General features: G+C 39.5%; 1 protein-coding gene across 3 annotated transcripts in view; it reads right to left on the bottom strand.

Annotated features, from left to right (window-relative positions):
* Positions 1-16,569, bottom strand: part of RLF (RLF zinc finger) — a 56,166-nt gene that overhangs the window by 36,791 nt on the left and 2,806 nt on the right. For all 3 annotated transcript variants that reach the window (XM_064471439.1, XM_064471440.1, XM_064471441.1), the window contains 2 exons: positions 14,082-14,236; positions 7,388-7,469 (listed from right to left, as the gene is read on the bottom strand). In XM_064471439.1, the coding sequence (XP_064327509.1) occupies positions 7,388-7,469; positions 14,082-14,236 (237 nt within the window). The remainder of the gene's footprint in view (positions 1-7,387; positions 7,470-14,081; positions 14,237-16,569) is intronic.

Genomic DNA, 16,569 nt, shown 5'->3' on the forward strand with positions numbered 1-16,569 from the left:
GAGTCTCCACTGGAGTACAACACTCAGCTTGTGGCTGTCCGGTACAACTCATTTGCCACAGTGGAGCTAGTTGAGCAAAGGCCACCAGAGATCCTATACAATCTTAGGAAGAGGGTGAAGAAGGAAATTTTAGAGCTGTCTATCTTTGCTATACTCCCCAGTAGGCAGCTGGAGCTAGACTCTTCTGTCTAATGAGTCAATAGACAGGTCACATAAAGAGAAATTCTGTAAAGTGTGCATGGCAGAAGTATATCAATGTTTAAATACCGTCACTTTGAAAGGGCTACCCAAAGTTTGTGCAATCTGCATTCTTAGAGACACTTAAAACTTGGTGGGACAGGACGCTAAGGAACCTGATTCAAGATAGCCACTACTCTGAGTGTAGAAGTGGATCAGATAACTTGAGCTACTTTCCAGCTCCAGCCACCTCATGACTCTTTGACACTATACACCTTCAAAACACTGCATATGCTATGCATTTACTAGACATACTGAAAGCACACTTAGTGGGAGTCAGTGCTTCTGCCCTACACTAGTTCTTCTCCAACTGCAAGAACAAAACCAAACTAGCATCAGGAATGAAAAAGCACATATTAAGAGTTTGTTCCAAATGCAGAACTATAGTGCAGACTTCCACCTTCTAAGGAGCACCAAAGTTAAAAGCTTCATAGCTGAATGCAACAATCGAGTAGTTTTGATAACTTGAATCATCTTGTCTTCCTTAGCAGTCCCCAGTATTTTCTGCAATTATTGCCTCAATGTTGATTTTTAGATAACTGCTGTAACTGTGTTCCAACTCTTAGCTCCTACCATACTTGCTAAGTAAAATAAATTCTAAAGATTAAGCTACTTCTAAAAATGATTACAAAGAAAACTAGCAAGTGAGCTATAGGTGAGATGACCTAAAAAATCCATTGTTGATATCAGTATAAGAGTTGGTGCTAATTTGCAGAAACAAAGATAGCCAAGTATGATGATTACAATGATTGATTTCAGGCCTTGAGCCTGAAATGTTACTCTCAAGGTCAAAGGAAAAAAAAGAAAATTTGGAGTATCACAGCTGCACCCTGACAATGCAATTGACTTTACATGTTCTTAACACCATTGCGAAACTAATACACGAGCAACAACACACAAAGGTTTCAGGCCATATTTAAGCATTTGAAAACATCACTTAAGCAATCCTTACGCTCACACAGCTGTTCCTTCTCTCAAGTCTATCCTTCCTGTGCAAGCTGGATCAGGAAACCGAATTCAGCAGAAAGAGCCTCAGGGGAGAGAGGTTTTTTTTTGTTCTGTTTTTAAAAATCAAAGCATGATCAGATCCCAACTCTACACGCCGCTAGATGGCATGCCAGCAGAATCACGCAGGTGAATGACAGACTTAATGCTTACGTCAGTCCTGCTGTCAAAAGATGCTCAAGTTATAGCCTCAGGACAGCTTTAAAAATGTCACTGGAAAACAAATTGATCTAAATTTATGTCTGTGAAGTATGTGACCACAGTCCAGAGTTTCTGTAAGTGGCAGTTATGATCATACAGGAAGTCTACATATATCATTTTATACTCAGATTTGGGTGATTAAGATAACATTTACAGGTGTGCAGGTAGAAGGGATACTGTATCTTACCCACAAGATAAATACAGGCCATTTTGACAACCTCTACTTTTGACCACTCTTAACTGTACAGAACCATGCATTAAGTCTTTTCAGTACAGTAGGCTGCCAGAACACCCATTGTGCATTCCTCTCCCGTATACCAACATTACAGCTTTAATCTGTATCAGTCTCAAGTGTAGATGAGGTCATAGATCAGGTCAGAGACTAAGTCCAAAAAACCATCAGTGTTTAACAGCCTATGACTTCGAATTTCACCTGGAAGACTGAACTCAATGAGCTTTACTGAGCTACAGCACTCTCTGAAGGCATTCAGCACGTGTTGTCTCGGAAAGAGGTGGAACTGACCAGCAAAGCCCTTCCAACCAGTTTGTATCAAATAAAGGCAAGAAGTGTCAGCTTCCTCTCAGTTACAACTTGTAAGAGGAGAAAGGATACCATGCCTTTCAAACAGCATATATTCCTGAAGAAGAAAACCAGCCATATCAGAAGAGCTTTGATAATCAGCCTACATTTCCTTTGAGGGTATCATTTATACCTTCAGGTTCTTCACAAAGAGCTTCAACAAAGCATTAATAAATCAATAAAAATTTAACAGTTTTGCTGCAAGTCTTGAGAATTTATGCCATTTCCTGGCATCATTTGAATAAAAGCATGTAACTCAGACACTCCCAAGTCTTATTGTTGAGAAATAATTTAACAAACATGAGACAAAGAATCACCTCTGAAATTACCAGTGCTCTGTTGTACAATGTACTGCAGTCCTGCAGAGACGTAGCTTTAGGAAGCCACAGAGAGCTCTCAGCACATATTACATATAGCGGTGTCACCCAAATACCCGCCCCAGCAACCCTAAGATATTTACAGTGAAGAAGACTGAACTACAAACAGGATTTTCAGTTCTGCACAGTTCTGAAAGGCAAAGAACAGGAAACACCAACTCCGGGTTGTATGAACTCACCCTCTCTATTGACAGGACAGGGTTATACCCATCCTGGCCCCGGCAAGGTACCAAAGACCAAACAAACAGATTTTGCACATTACACTAGCTGAGATTCCTTGCCTCTTAGTGACGCTTATCCCAAGTCCCTCTGCTACCAAGTTGCACGTTCTGAGGGGCTAGAAGCCACTGCCTCAGAGAAAGACAGAACAGATCACTTACGTGCTGCCACCGCCAGAACAATATAGCTGACAAAAAAAAAAAAAATCATCTAACTTGGACAAGGGTGAGGTAACACTGCTGTCCCTCAGATTAGACTTTCTGCAATCCAGACATCCAATGTAAATTATATCTTCCCAACAGCAACTCCTCCCTGATCTGAGGGCTTCAGGATGCAGTACAGAGCTAGCAGACCCCAGTTCAGTTGTGAGGATAACTCACATTTCAGCACCTTTGTATTAAGGGGTGATTGAAAGAAGAACCTTAGAAGGTGAGAAAGAAGGGGCCTAAAAGTCAACAGATTTGCTGAGTCAGTACTGTGTTTGAGATTCAAGGTATCAATACTGAAATACCAGATATGAACTTCACCAACGTATGTAGCATCAGTAAATAACTACTGACAACACACTCCACTTCTATTCTAGATGCTTAGTTGAACCTTTCATTATTGGACTTACCAAAGAATATAAGGCTAATATTAGTGGAAATATTTACAAAAATTTATTACGAATACTTCAAAAGTCTTTGAAGAAATCTAATTAAAAATTTAAGTATATAGACCTCATTAAGTTAGGACACCATAAACAGGTCCCAAGGAGAGGGGCATGAAGCACTGCATTCTAGATGAAGCCAGGATGGGATAATATACTAACAGCCTATCAATAAAGTTAAAAAGAAAATACAATCCTTAGAACAGTTTACTGAAAATACCAGGATTTTTCAGTCCTGGCAATTTATGCGATCAGCAACTACTACAGTGTCAGAAAAGTTTTTGTTTCATGCTCATCCTCAATATACAACTTTTCTAAAGAAAGCATTCATGCTCTTTGTAAGGCTTGAAGGGAACCCTGTTCCACAGTCCATATTCAATCCCCGTGATAATATATCTCTACTCCCACTAAAGACATCTTTGTTGGACTCCTCAACCGGTCAGATTACATCCAAACCCACAGTACCTCTCCACTGAGTTCCTCCCCCAGGTTAATTGAGTTTGTCTGTATCGAGGGCCCTGTCATAATTCTGCCCCAGTCCTTTCACTCCTATTTCACAGCATTTCCCCACCCATGCCTGGATCCTTCTGCCTGCTGCCGCTGTCTAAAATCCACGCTGAGACTCTTGCCATACAATCTCACATCTTGTTTTCATTTCACACAGGATGCCTTTGGTCTCGCTTAGAGATAAGGAAAACCGGACTCATGGGGACTGCGGAGCATAACTACTGTTATTTAGGATGAAAGAAAAAACAGGTTCAGACACCAAATAAAGCATTTGATAGCATTTTCTATACAAGCCGGACATCAGTGACACTCCACTTTTCAGCTTTTGAACAGACCCTACACCTAGCTGCTTTGAAATGCAAGCCCTTACTCTTCACTCCTGGGATGGCAATTTACTTTAAGTTTCACTGACTCAATACCTGCGCAGACTGTTACAGAGCAACAATTACTGCAGGCAGAACTGAAGGAAATACCTCTATCCCACATTTGCTGCAACAGCAGTTACATTTGGAATTATATTCCTCAACAGCCACACTCACCCCTTTTGTTAGGAAAGGAATAAGCACATTCACATCTGCCAATCTGTGGCATGTGTTAACACATAATTTTGCAGCGCTTCACTACTGGATTTGCCTGGAGATCAGCACATTAACATGGTTACAGGCTTTAAACCTGCAAGTCCTCACATGAGAGCCTACAAGTGGTTCCTGTTTGAAGGTCTATATTGCCCACTGTATGACTGCATACTCCTTCTCCGTTACTCTCTTCTCTGATGAAGAGTGAGCTTCTACTGTATTGCAGTGCAGGGTACAAATGTTCTCATTCTCCTGTTTCTAGAGGGCTACTTCAAAATCTCATTAGAAGCACGTTTGTAAAAGTCCATAAACCTCTTCAGCAAGGTTTCAGAGTACTACTGTGTTTAATAAGCTTTCCCAAAATCTTTTACTATCTGAACTATGGGAAGCATTAGGCGAGTATTAAACCTGGAGGCCACAGTTTCAAAAAACATCAGTACAAAAACCAAGTATATTACTACCCCTGGCAGCAGCACATCATGAATTTCCCTTAGTTCTGTAAGTTGACAACAGAGATCTGGGCTTGTGTCACCCTTCTACCCCTGGAATTTAATAGTTTCCCTCCAACATATTCAGCCTGAATAAATTCATCTCATCTGACTAAAAATTTACACTCTATTGACAGAAGTATCAAAGCTCGATCACCCGATTCAGAAACCCAGAAACACACATGCTTGTTACATCATAGAAATTATTTTCCTTGGCAACAAGAATTCTCCTTGCAGATTCCTTGAGTTAAAAGCTAGTAATTCGTACAACTTTATACCTCTGCTATAATGGGGGAAAAGCCTGTACATGCCCTTCCATACTCTGAGAGAACACCTTGTTTCAGGTCTAGGACATCTCAGTTACAAACTTCTTATATGAGCTTATCATAACGCTAAAACACATAAAACTTAGGGGAGACCTTATCACCATGTTCCAGTATTTAAAGGGTGTCTACAAAGAAGATGGAGACTCTCTTTTTACAAGGCGTAATAAGCAAAAGACAAGGGGTAACGGGTACAAGTTACTCTTGGGGAGATTCTGATTGGACACAAGGAAAATTTTTCACAATGAGAACAATCAGCCATTGGAATAATCTTCCCACGGAAGTGGTGGATTCCCCAACACTGGACACTTTTAAGATTTGCCTGGACAGGATGCTGGGCCATCTTGTCTAGACTGTGTTTTTGCTGAGAAAGGTTGGACCATGTGATCCTTGAGATCCCTTCCAATCTGGTATTCTAGGTTGGAACTCCACCGCTCCACACTCCAACACTCCTCTTTATCCTGCAACGACTGGATTAGTGAATTTAAGAGCTACCTTGGAAACAGCAAATTTCAACTTCTTCCATCAGCCATAATGCAAAAGATGAACCTGTGGCTGACCAACCTTATTTGTGGTATCCCACAAATGAATGGGTTGGGAGCACAGACCTAGCCTCTGCAACACCATGGCTAATAGCTACAGACTATGGGTAATAAATGGCATAGCTGAGTATTGTCAAAATAAATAGACTTGGTTCTTGAGTGCCGCAATGTCCACTGTGATCTGCTGTAGTCACTAAGGGAGTCAAAGGACTTACATACAGCACTTAAAATAAAGGACCACTAAGACCATAGGATTTGAACTGTACCTACCACACTTCTTTCTACTACCAAGTACATGCCACACCCAACTGTTTTTAGAGTTGCCATGATAATAAGTATTCCATGGTATTTCAGGAAAAGGAGGTCTGTCCACACCTGAAGTCACCAGTCATAGGCCACCTCTGACCCTTCTACTACTAGCAGGACTACAAAGCTCTACTAGTCTTGTTTCTCTCAGTTTGAATTGCCAGGTTTATTCATCTTCAGTCTACTGAGGAGATTCTGCACCTTCAATTTCCCTGACTGTAGGTGAAACACAAGTACAAGCTCCTTCAGAACCTCTACAACTGTATTATCTTCAGAGCTATGCAGCAGCAGCCACCAAGCCTCAGGGACTACGGAAATCCCCAGTCATAGGGGTATTAAGGTCTTGTGATAAGGTCTGCACAAGGACAGCTGCAAGGTCTAAGTTCACTTCCTTCCAACTACTTCCTGCCAAAGGCTTCACTTCAGTAACTTTAACCAATACTAGCTTCCAACTTAATCAGTCACAGTTAAAGCCAGAACAGGCAATAGCAGCAACAGATCAGTCCCTGGTCCTGGAAGGGTCTATTAGTATAAACACAGCAAGACTACCACTCCTGTCTTTCAACTCCATGAGTCCTTCCAGACAGCTAGGCACTATCTCCAGACTAAAACCTTGAAAACATCTCTTCCTCCTACATAGTCTACAGTAGCCATCTTCATCTTCATCATTGGGGAGATTCCGATTGGACACAAGAGGAAAATTTTTCACAGTGAGGACAGTCAACCATTGGAATAATCTCCCCAGGGAAGTAGTTGACTCGACCATGTTGGACACCTTCAAGAGTTGGATGGCCAGGGTGGTGGGCCATCTTGTCTAGACTGCACTCTTCCTAGAAAGGTTGGACTGGATGATCCCTGAGGTCCCTCCCAACCTGTGATTCTGTGATCTGAGTGTACAAATAGTAGTATTACGAGCTTGCTTCAGCACCACCTCAGAAGAAACACTTCCAGGAACCACTTGGACTAAAGACCTGTCCAACCATTTTCATCCCTCTCCAATCAGGTATAGACACTAACTTGCCACTCAGATCTCCACAAAAGCTTTTTTCGTCATCTTCAAAGTAAGCTTCAGAGCTGTTACATCACTCCATCTCAGTCTTTCTCTCACACAAATCATTAGACAGATCTAGATTTGCTACAGTTCTCTTGCTGCAGCTGTCATTGATTGTATAGCCATAAATCTGCTGTCGGGCCTACAGCTCCCAATACTGTTGTTGCAGTTAGTATTTTGCTGCTCAGAAATTCTTGCTGCCTAGGTAACAGCAGTGCAGGACAGGTAGAATTCAGGGGAAGGGTAGAAGAAGAGGAGCACAACTGCAGCCTTTTTTAATATTAAAAAAAATATGTAAATTGGAAAAAAGAAATTCAGAACACTTACCTGTATGGACTGATGGAATCCTAACCACACCTCATGCGGCAATTCACTTTCAGGAACTGAAAGCAGTAGCTCAAAACAACTCCTGGAAAAGCAAGAGGCAAGTAAACAAGCTACCTGAACACATTCTGTTGTTATGTTGAATAACATTTGTGGCACATATTACTTAGCATTCAGATAAGAAATGACAATAACATTGAAACATGTTTGCACAAATCAATTAAAGGCCAGAAACAGCCTCAGAATCAGGCACGAGTCATCATATGGAAAGGGTGTTCCTTTTTACTATGCACAATCTTGCTAGGATAAGATTGCAGCTACTCCTATAATCCAAGACAGCCTGTTCAATGTGGCTCAGGAATGCTACATTACAGAATCCCTGCTCTTCCCTCTCACAGAGGAATCCTAGTATCCATTCTGAATAAAACTCATTTGACCATGGCATGGTCTCTTTGCCGAGACTGAAAATGAAAGCCAGCTTTACCTAACTTAGAGTTTCAGTGCTGACATGTCAGCTTGACAGCAGATAACACATGCATTGGCACAGAAATGGACCCACAGAGTATATTCCTAGAAACACTCTACGAGTCTTTGATAGCATGGGGTGCAAACTGCAATAAGTTCAGGAGGTTACCAAATCAAAAAAATCCCACCCACATTGATATGCACATCAAAGATGCTCATATTAAAGTCAGAGTTAAACAGATCGGACTGTAAAATTCCTAGTTCATTAATCCAGGGTGCTGCTGTATCCGAACAATGTAAGTGTACATCCCCTTATTTCTTCACTAAGCCAAGCTTCTGCTTAGAAATAGGACACCAGTCACCTAGTCTTGATTTTATATCCAGGAAAGTTTGTTACATCCCATTTTCAACTGTGTCAATGGTTAATGTTAGTATGAGTCAGCCCCACCACAGTGGCACGTGAACTTCTTCTGTGCATCAGGTTTTCCAAATGAAAATTCATGAAAGTGGGAAGGGTTCAGAAAGCTTTAACATCTCTGAAGTATCCAGACACCTACATATTCCATACATAAGTTCAGATACCAAAAACAGAAGCGGGGGGGAACAAGACCTACTTGACATTCCCTCATTTAGACCATCAGGTCAATGCTATCCCTTTTCAGAAACAAAAAGGACACAACTATATGTATTTAGCACATCCATCTCATTTCAAGGAAAAGTCTTGGAAAACAAGAATCACTTTTCTAGGAGACAAAGCAATGGCAGGACTACTGCCTATAGTGTTCTCAAATAGGGGCTATCTAACCTCGTACGGGACATATGGGTTTCCTAAACCCCAACTACTGCACAGAACTGTTTTGCCTAATCAAACAAAATGAATTAACTATGACATTCTGTCTAGAGATTCACAAGATTTTCACATAGCAAAAATGTTTTCATGAATCATGATAATATAAGGAAAGAAAACTGGTGTAAGATTCCACACATAATATAGGCACTGAATAATTGCTATAAGTTATACCTACATGGTTAGATAGTTCCAACTCGTGCTATTTTTTATTCAAAACCTCCACCCCCAAATATTAAATAGAAGAATAACAGGACAACACATTCTTACAATAGACAGAAGAGCTGAGCTTGGGAAAGGGGAAAAGGAAGAGACTACCATAAAGCAAACCTGAGTTTCAAAACTGCCTAGTACCCAAATAGAATGACTTTCCCTTACCCCTGACTTTTGACAAATACATTGAAGAGTTACCAGCAAAACGCTATGCCTAATCAGTTTTTAGCCAGATTCAGCAGACAGATATATATAAACAAGACCAAATGGACAAATACTGAATTAACTGGCTATCCTTTTCACATTTCAGAAGTTTGCCTTCACTGCCCAATCCTGTTCCTTTAAATAGAGGTTTAGACCTGCAAAAGCTCTGAACACTTCTATTGGACAGGCAGAAAATACGATAGACTTCATCACTGTCATTCAGTATTCACATCATCAGGCAGTAGAATCTCAATCATTACTATGCCCATAAAAAAGTGGGCAACAGCATTGCTAGATATTCCAACTATCATAGGTCTCAGGACTCTTCTCTTGTACTCAAGCTTGGCAGTACAAGTTACTCCACCAGTGCAGATGTCTAGACCCACATAGTGGCTACTAGACTATCAAAAACAACCTTACAAAGGCTCACAGCAGCCAAGCTTTATTTTAACATAAGCAAAAAAAACCCCAAACAAAACAAAAACCCAACCAAAAACATCACTACGTGTGTGTCCAATTTTCATGCGTGTCATACCCAGACTATTTTCACCAAATAAAACATTTGCAAACTTCACGGTCAACGTGCTTTTGAAAAGTCTTTTGATGCACACCTCATTTTCAGACTTAAAGTCAACCAATCCTATCTACTTCCACTCTTAATTCCCGGAAATACTTTTTCATATATGTGATATTGGTTATATAAAATATCGGGTTTAAACAAAACAGCAAAGCAAGGTTTTACAAATAATTTTTCTGTACTTAACCCTGAAGGTGTTACTTAGACAGTGAAAAAAATCTGAAATTAGATTTCCAAAGCACTGCATATACAGAGTGAGGTGACAGTCTGTGAAGACAAGAGGGCTGAATTTATGCCTCAAGAGTTATTGTCTGTTGTAGTAACACAGGACTGAGCTGAAACAAGAACCCAAAATTCTTTTGTTGTGAGTCCTTAAGCCTTCCTCAGGATCCCAACACCAAGGAATCTAGTTTGGAAATCACTCCATGAGAAATCTGGAGCTCCGCGTGCATAGCCACCATGTAAAACAACTTACAGTACAACCACAAAAGTAATGTCCAGGATTGTCCAATCACGATTTCCTTGCCAGAAAAATAATCAGAATTCTAAGCCAATTGCTTAAGTTTTTGTTATAAGAATTGACTCAAACACACAGCTGCATGAAGATTAGCCAGCCCTCCCTACAGGCAAGGGGCGGGAATGGTCATTTAGCTTAATTCTTCCTTTTGGTCCTTATTAAACAATACTGAAAAACTTACCTCTATCCCTGAGAGCCCATTTCCTTCTTTATTGTAATGCCTAAATGGAATTTAGCTATCATGCCTAAGACCACAAATCAAAACACCAGGATCACTTAATGAAGCCAAGCCTTTCCACCCCATTCTCCCAGTGCCACCACAATACCTGCCTACACAAAACTCAATGCCAAACTTTAATCACAATTTTTGCAAATAAACTGACAGGTGCTTGAATGCTGCCATTATTAAAAAAACCACTCATCTCAAACACTCAATCTGAAAATATCTTTTAGGAAAAAGTCTCCTAGATTTTGATTTCTTTATTTTGGAAGGACTAACTCTAGGCAAAAATCAACACATTATTCGCATACAATTACTCTGAAATCACTTTATTCTTCATTCACTATTATTTTAAGACAGAAATTTTTAAAAAAGTGTATTTTAAAAGCTTTCAGAACTGTGTTAATATTTAGATTGTATTAGAAAACTTTTCTTATCCTAAGCTTCTTGGAGTTAAAAAGATGACTAATTATACATCAGATGATCAGCAGGAATAGTTCACCTGTTGTCAGGAATTATCCTGCATTTGTTAAGAGTTGAGTTAGCTCTTAAAGACAGACAACAGAACGGTAAATGCGAGTTAGTGAATCAAATTACGACAGTTTATTAGGTTGAAAAATGCTTTGTTAGATAGACAAAGCAGCAAACCACCACATGTGCCTCCTCACGGAGGTGTTACGGAGAGCAGGCACACTCTTCCTGGAAGCAACCTGTGTTAGACTCAGTAGGCATAACCATTAGGTGAGATACAGCTCAAGAGGTTTGAGGTAGACTGGTCTTATCGATTGAATCCAGTTTTGCTACTCAGACCAGATGTCATCCAGATCTCCTTTCTCTTTTTATGGTTGAAAAAAAGCATATAAACACCTCCTTCAAAGATACAGACATGGTAAACTCCCTTTCAGAACAGTGCCATCACATCAAACAGGAAAAAATAGAAAGCAGTCAAATATTAGCTACTGGCAAACACAATGAGAACGAGGTACACCTCTTTCTACTTTTTTAACTTCACTCTATTAATCATAGGACCATATAAACCATTTTCAGATGGAAGTAAAATTTTCATACTGATGGTAACATGAATGGCACCTTCCCCTCCTCAGAAAAAAAGCACTCACAGGAGCTCACGTGAATAATCAGCTTCAAAGGCCTTCTAAGATTCACAAGGAGAGCCAGCTAGGCCAATCTCGGTGAAAGACACCTTTGATATGACTAATTCTTTATTAATTATTCTACAGAGGCAATACCTTTGGAATAGTAATATTGCAGGGTGAGGGGAATGTGTTGTGCCTCGTGGCTGTGGAAACAAGCAGTCTGAGTTCTACTTGACCAAAGCAGATACGTCACTTCATGGCCAGGACCAGGAAGAACTTTCCTGTTCCCCAGAGTCACTTACCAAATCTATAAACTACAAGAGCAACCACTCCAAGCTTTCCTTTTATTTCCTAAAGTTAAACAGTGGACCAACAAGGTCATGCACCATATGAGCATCATGTTTCTTATGGGGTGCATAGTCTCTACATCATGTCAGATTTACTGTGAAAATTGGCCCGGTCAGGTGCCAGGGAAAGGGACAGTCTCCTGAGTTTTGCTGTTACTGGCTTGCCCTGCAGAGAATGATGTCAGGAGGAGGAAGTTCTTTCCCCCTTCTCCAGGAGGGATGTTGGAAGGGGAGGAGGATTTCAATAGTAAGTAGAGCACTTTTGCTTTAAAACAGGAAGCTTGCTCCTTTCGTTTCTCCTCAGGCTTCAAGTCTGAAAATACATAGTGTATGACAGCTGTGGGTAACCTAGTTGTCTCCCTGAAAATCACAGTCACATGGGAACAGTATGCTGTCATGTCCCTAAGTAGGTAATAGTCTTCCTCCCTCATGGAATGGAATTTTTATCTTTAATTCCCTGATCAAACTTCTCTCTCCCTCCCTTGGAAACTCTTATGTAAAAGAAAAACCTGGGAGAGCTCAGTTAGGTATGCCATTTACCTCACCCTATCTGCAACCTCACTCATTGTCTTTCTCATTCTTTAGATTCCTCTGAAACATAACCATAACAAGAACAGAGAAGATTCAGCAAACGAACCTCTCTACTGTCCTCCACCACAAAGTTTTCTGAGTATGCAATCAACAGCAAACAACCTCCAGCAGAAGCAGAATATTCTGGTTTTTTCTCAACAAGAGAAAAGCAATTTTGATAAGCAATTTTGAGACAGAATTGGGATTCCTGCCCCAAAGTATATAACAGTGGCAAATATATAGAAAGTACTCCAGGTATAGATGACCTGCATACAAAGACAGTGAAAGACAGACTTTAAGTGATGCGAGTAGGAAACAGCAGAATACACAAGCTAATCAATGATAATATGATGAATGTGAGAAAACTCTATCCATAAAGGGACAGTCTGCACAACCAATTAAGATATTTTGCCAACAATATATACATTATGTACCAGGTAAGTGTTTTAGCAGTTTAAGTCTTCAGGTTTCCATATTAAGACAGACAGACTTTTCCTGCTTTTACGCGTTTTCCCTTCTTGACAGAAGGTTTAAAAAAAAAAGTAATTCTTAGTTCACATATTTCTCATAACTCCAGAGAAAGAACTTCAAGGCATCACAGGGAGATATCTGGTTCTGAGCTGTTGATTTATCTTGCAAGTTAGTACATTACAAAAAAAAGCATCTGACTAAGGAGTTCATTGCAAAATCTTTCTGGTAAAGAAGGCTTTGTGGTCTGAAGTCAAGTAAGCAAGCTACTGATAACGAGAAACAGCCCACTGAAAAACTGCCACAGAACTACTTTTATTCTATGGTGACCTTTATGTTCAAGGTTCTAGATCTTAGGTGTCCCCCCCCTTGAATGAAACCTACCAACATGGAATGACCAGCAGATCAGGTTATCATCTCAGGCTAGGGGTAATAACTGATTATACTCCAATGTATGTTAAAGCCCTCAGGCACATTCTTCGATTACAAATAGCTGCTTTGCACTTAAAACAGACTTTGAGAAGCTACAAGTTATTCCAAATTAGCTGATGGACTGTAAAAGAGTTCTCTCTTGTTCGAAGAATTGCTGTGCTTTAAGTCATGTCTACAGTCACTTGTCAAAGAGTTCAGGTTGAATTACTCTCTCTTGTTTTGCTACTCTATTGCAACAGCCCACAGGTACAACTTCGATTGCCATAAATATAAAACAGCTTATCCTTTGCAGAAAGGGGCATGCTCAGAACTACCTTGCATTAGGGGTGAGAGGACACACGGAAAGCAGCAACTGCAGAGCAAGTGATACAGGTTTATTACACCATGCACGAAGGTCTAACATTAAAGCTTCTGTTTAATGAGGACCACACTAAGCTTTTTCTACAGAAAATAATAATAATTTTCAGAATGTTTAAGAACTAACAGAACCCTCCTAATACTTGTACAATTATCCAAATACAGAAGAACAAAGCCTTACCACTTGTTCACATTAATTAACAAAATGCTCAAGTACATTTTTGTAGTATGATTAAAAAAACACTAGACATTTACTAGATAATAATAAATCCTAAATACAGTTGTCAAATTAAGTGTTACACTATTTCAACAACTTGCCCTTTCATTTAAAGTACAGTTAGTTTTGTTTTGTTTTTTTAATATTAATTTACCAACTTAAAACTTACAGCACTAGCCTGCCAAGTACCAAAAGAACATCTTCACATTCTGTAGTCAAGTAGGGTCGTGCATTAGCAAAGCTTTGGATGGAGATTCGATATACTTCCAAAAAAGGTAAAATATGTTCCGATGCACCCCGACTGCCAGCATACTGAAGTAGTGTCTGAAAGAAAATGAGTTCTCATTAGAAGTTCTCATAACACACTTTTGTCTAAAAACCAAATATCAATATGCAATGTCAAGCATATACAGTAGAAGAGTTCTGGAAGTGAGAAGTTTTTACTCTGAAGGAGAAGTTCTCCCTTTTATTAAAAAATATTTTCATTTATTTTATTATTTTGATAAAGTTATCAGAATTGCATCTAATTTGCTACCCAGTAGAAATCACAGAAATGTGAACTGTTAAGTCAAAAATTCAGGGAGAAGTTCTGCACTTAGCTTCTTTTGTAACACCACTATGGAGGCAGAACCACATATGTAACACTGGAATCTTTAGTACTAGTGAGAATGCAGAAAAATAGGCAAGAAGGTCAAGATTGAGAACATTATTACAGCTGCAGTATTTTAAAGATGCATGCATTACCCACAGAGCAAACACAAAGCCATCAGAAGGGGATACAAGACCCAGATCAGACCATTACGTAGTCATTTTTCAAATGCAGAATTACCCTAGATTTTACTACTTGACCATAGCAATCCTACATTATCCAGGCACAGTACTGAAGAAGCAATGTAAAACCCGGCAAGCTTTAAGAGAAATCAAAATAAGTTTCATAAATCAGCACAGGGATGACAGTAGTATCTCCTAACCATTTTAAAACTTCACTGCACTACTGTGTTCTTTTCCTAGAGGTTATAAATACTGAGAGCAAGCAGGGCACTGAGCTAAGGACACCTTAGCTTTACTGACTGCATGCTTCACAATATCCTTTCTCTGCACACAGGCACTCCCACAACTCCAGACCAGTTATGCTTGTGTTCCTACCAGTTACAATCCCTCTCTCACACTGCACCCTCCCTAAACCAAACCAGGTACCAATCTTGATTAAGGCCAGCTGCCAAGAAAACAAACAACAACAACAAAAAAACCCTGTGCTCTGCGGAGCCCTTGAGGCCAAGACAGTATGGAAAAAAAGTCAGAGCGCCTCACCTTATAATGCAATACAAGCCAAATTGTCCCAAGAGGATGATCAAGTCATATCAGGCCTCAAATCACTTCAAGTTGGGACTCTGACACAGCTAATTTATTTTAACACCTTAAACACACACATGATCATATCAGATTATGGCTAAGGACACTACTGAACAGGACCCACAATGAGCTTACTAAAACCAAGTGCAGTTTATAATGTGCTATTATAAGTTTACAAGTACCATTATAATGGCCAGAAACTTCTAAGACTATTCTGTGGACTATCTGGTGTTATGTCAGCGATATATACAATACCAGTCCTAGGGTAAAAAAAAAAAAATGCAGACACCCAGTAGACTGGCACAATCATGTGTGATATTTAAGGGGGAAAAAAAAATAGTACCATCTAAGAATCAGCAAAAATCAAGACCATTTTGTAGATTATTCTCCCGGAACTCAGTAGCAGTACTATAACTGCTAGGCGAATGGAAGTTACAAACCTACCCCAAAACCTACACAATATTAATAAAGACATAGAAGGGGTCGGGGAAAGGAAGGGAAGACCGGAAGTTTACAGAAAGCATTCTTAAACACAGCACAAAGATCATGAGCAGAAGCAATGAATGACAACTAACCAGTCTAAGTGCTTCTCTAACAAATCTGTTAACTCAAATTATATATGGCATTAGAGGCATTCAATTACATTCAAAGGCTGTCATGGTGTAATCCCTGGAGATACTCAATTGATGACTATCGTAAAGTCATCTGTTTAGTAAACCCAGCAGTAACGCCATTATTCAGTGATTACAGAAATAGAAGATCAAACATACAGATCTCTGCACTTTTCTAAAAACACATCCATTAAAACCAGTCCATATTAAAAGCCAAATTTAGTAATCAATTTTTTTGACACTCAGATCATAAACTATTTGGTCTGTGTAAACCATAGAAAATGGTAGAATATTTCCTAAGATTAAATAAATTTACTAGAAAACACCACACCCTCTCCTGAGTGCAATCCTAGCACTGAGATCAAAGCCTTCAGCTGATATTAGCAATTCATTGAGTAGCCATTTATCAGAAACTTCTCCCCAGATAGAGATTCTAGGCAAGAGACTTATTAATAGCTTAAACTTCAAAGATATGTATTCTTGAATATTATTACGCTATTAGTATTAGCATACTGACAAATAAGCAAGATGCAATAACTGAGCCCTTCTGTTACTTCACAAGCAACATACATGTAAGTTTTAGTAGTCCACTACAGGCTTTTCCTGGCGGTCTATATACAAGATAATAGTAGACAATTTTTAACTTGTCAGAAATTATGTAACCTAGATGCTTAACAGTCAAGTAACAATTTT

The sequence above is a fragment of the Phalacrocorax carbo genome, chromosome 22 (genome assembly GCF_963921805.1).
Source record: "Phalacrocorax carbo chromosome 22, bPhaCar2.1, whole genome shotgun sequence".
NCBI lineage: Eukaryota > Metazoa > Chordata > Aves > Suliformes > Phalacrocoracidae > Phalacrocorax > Phalacrocorax carbo.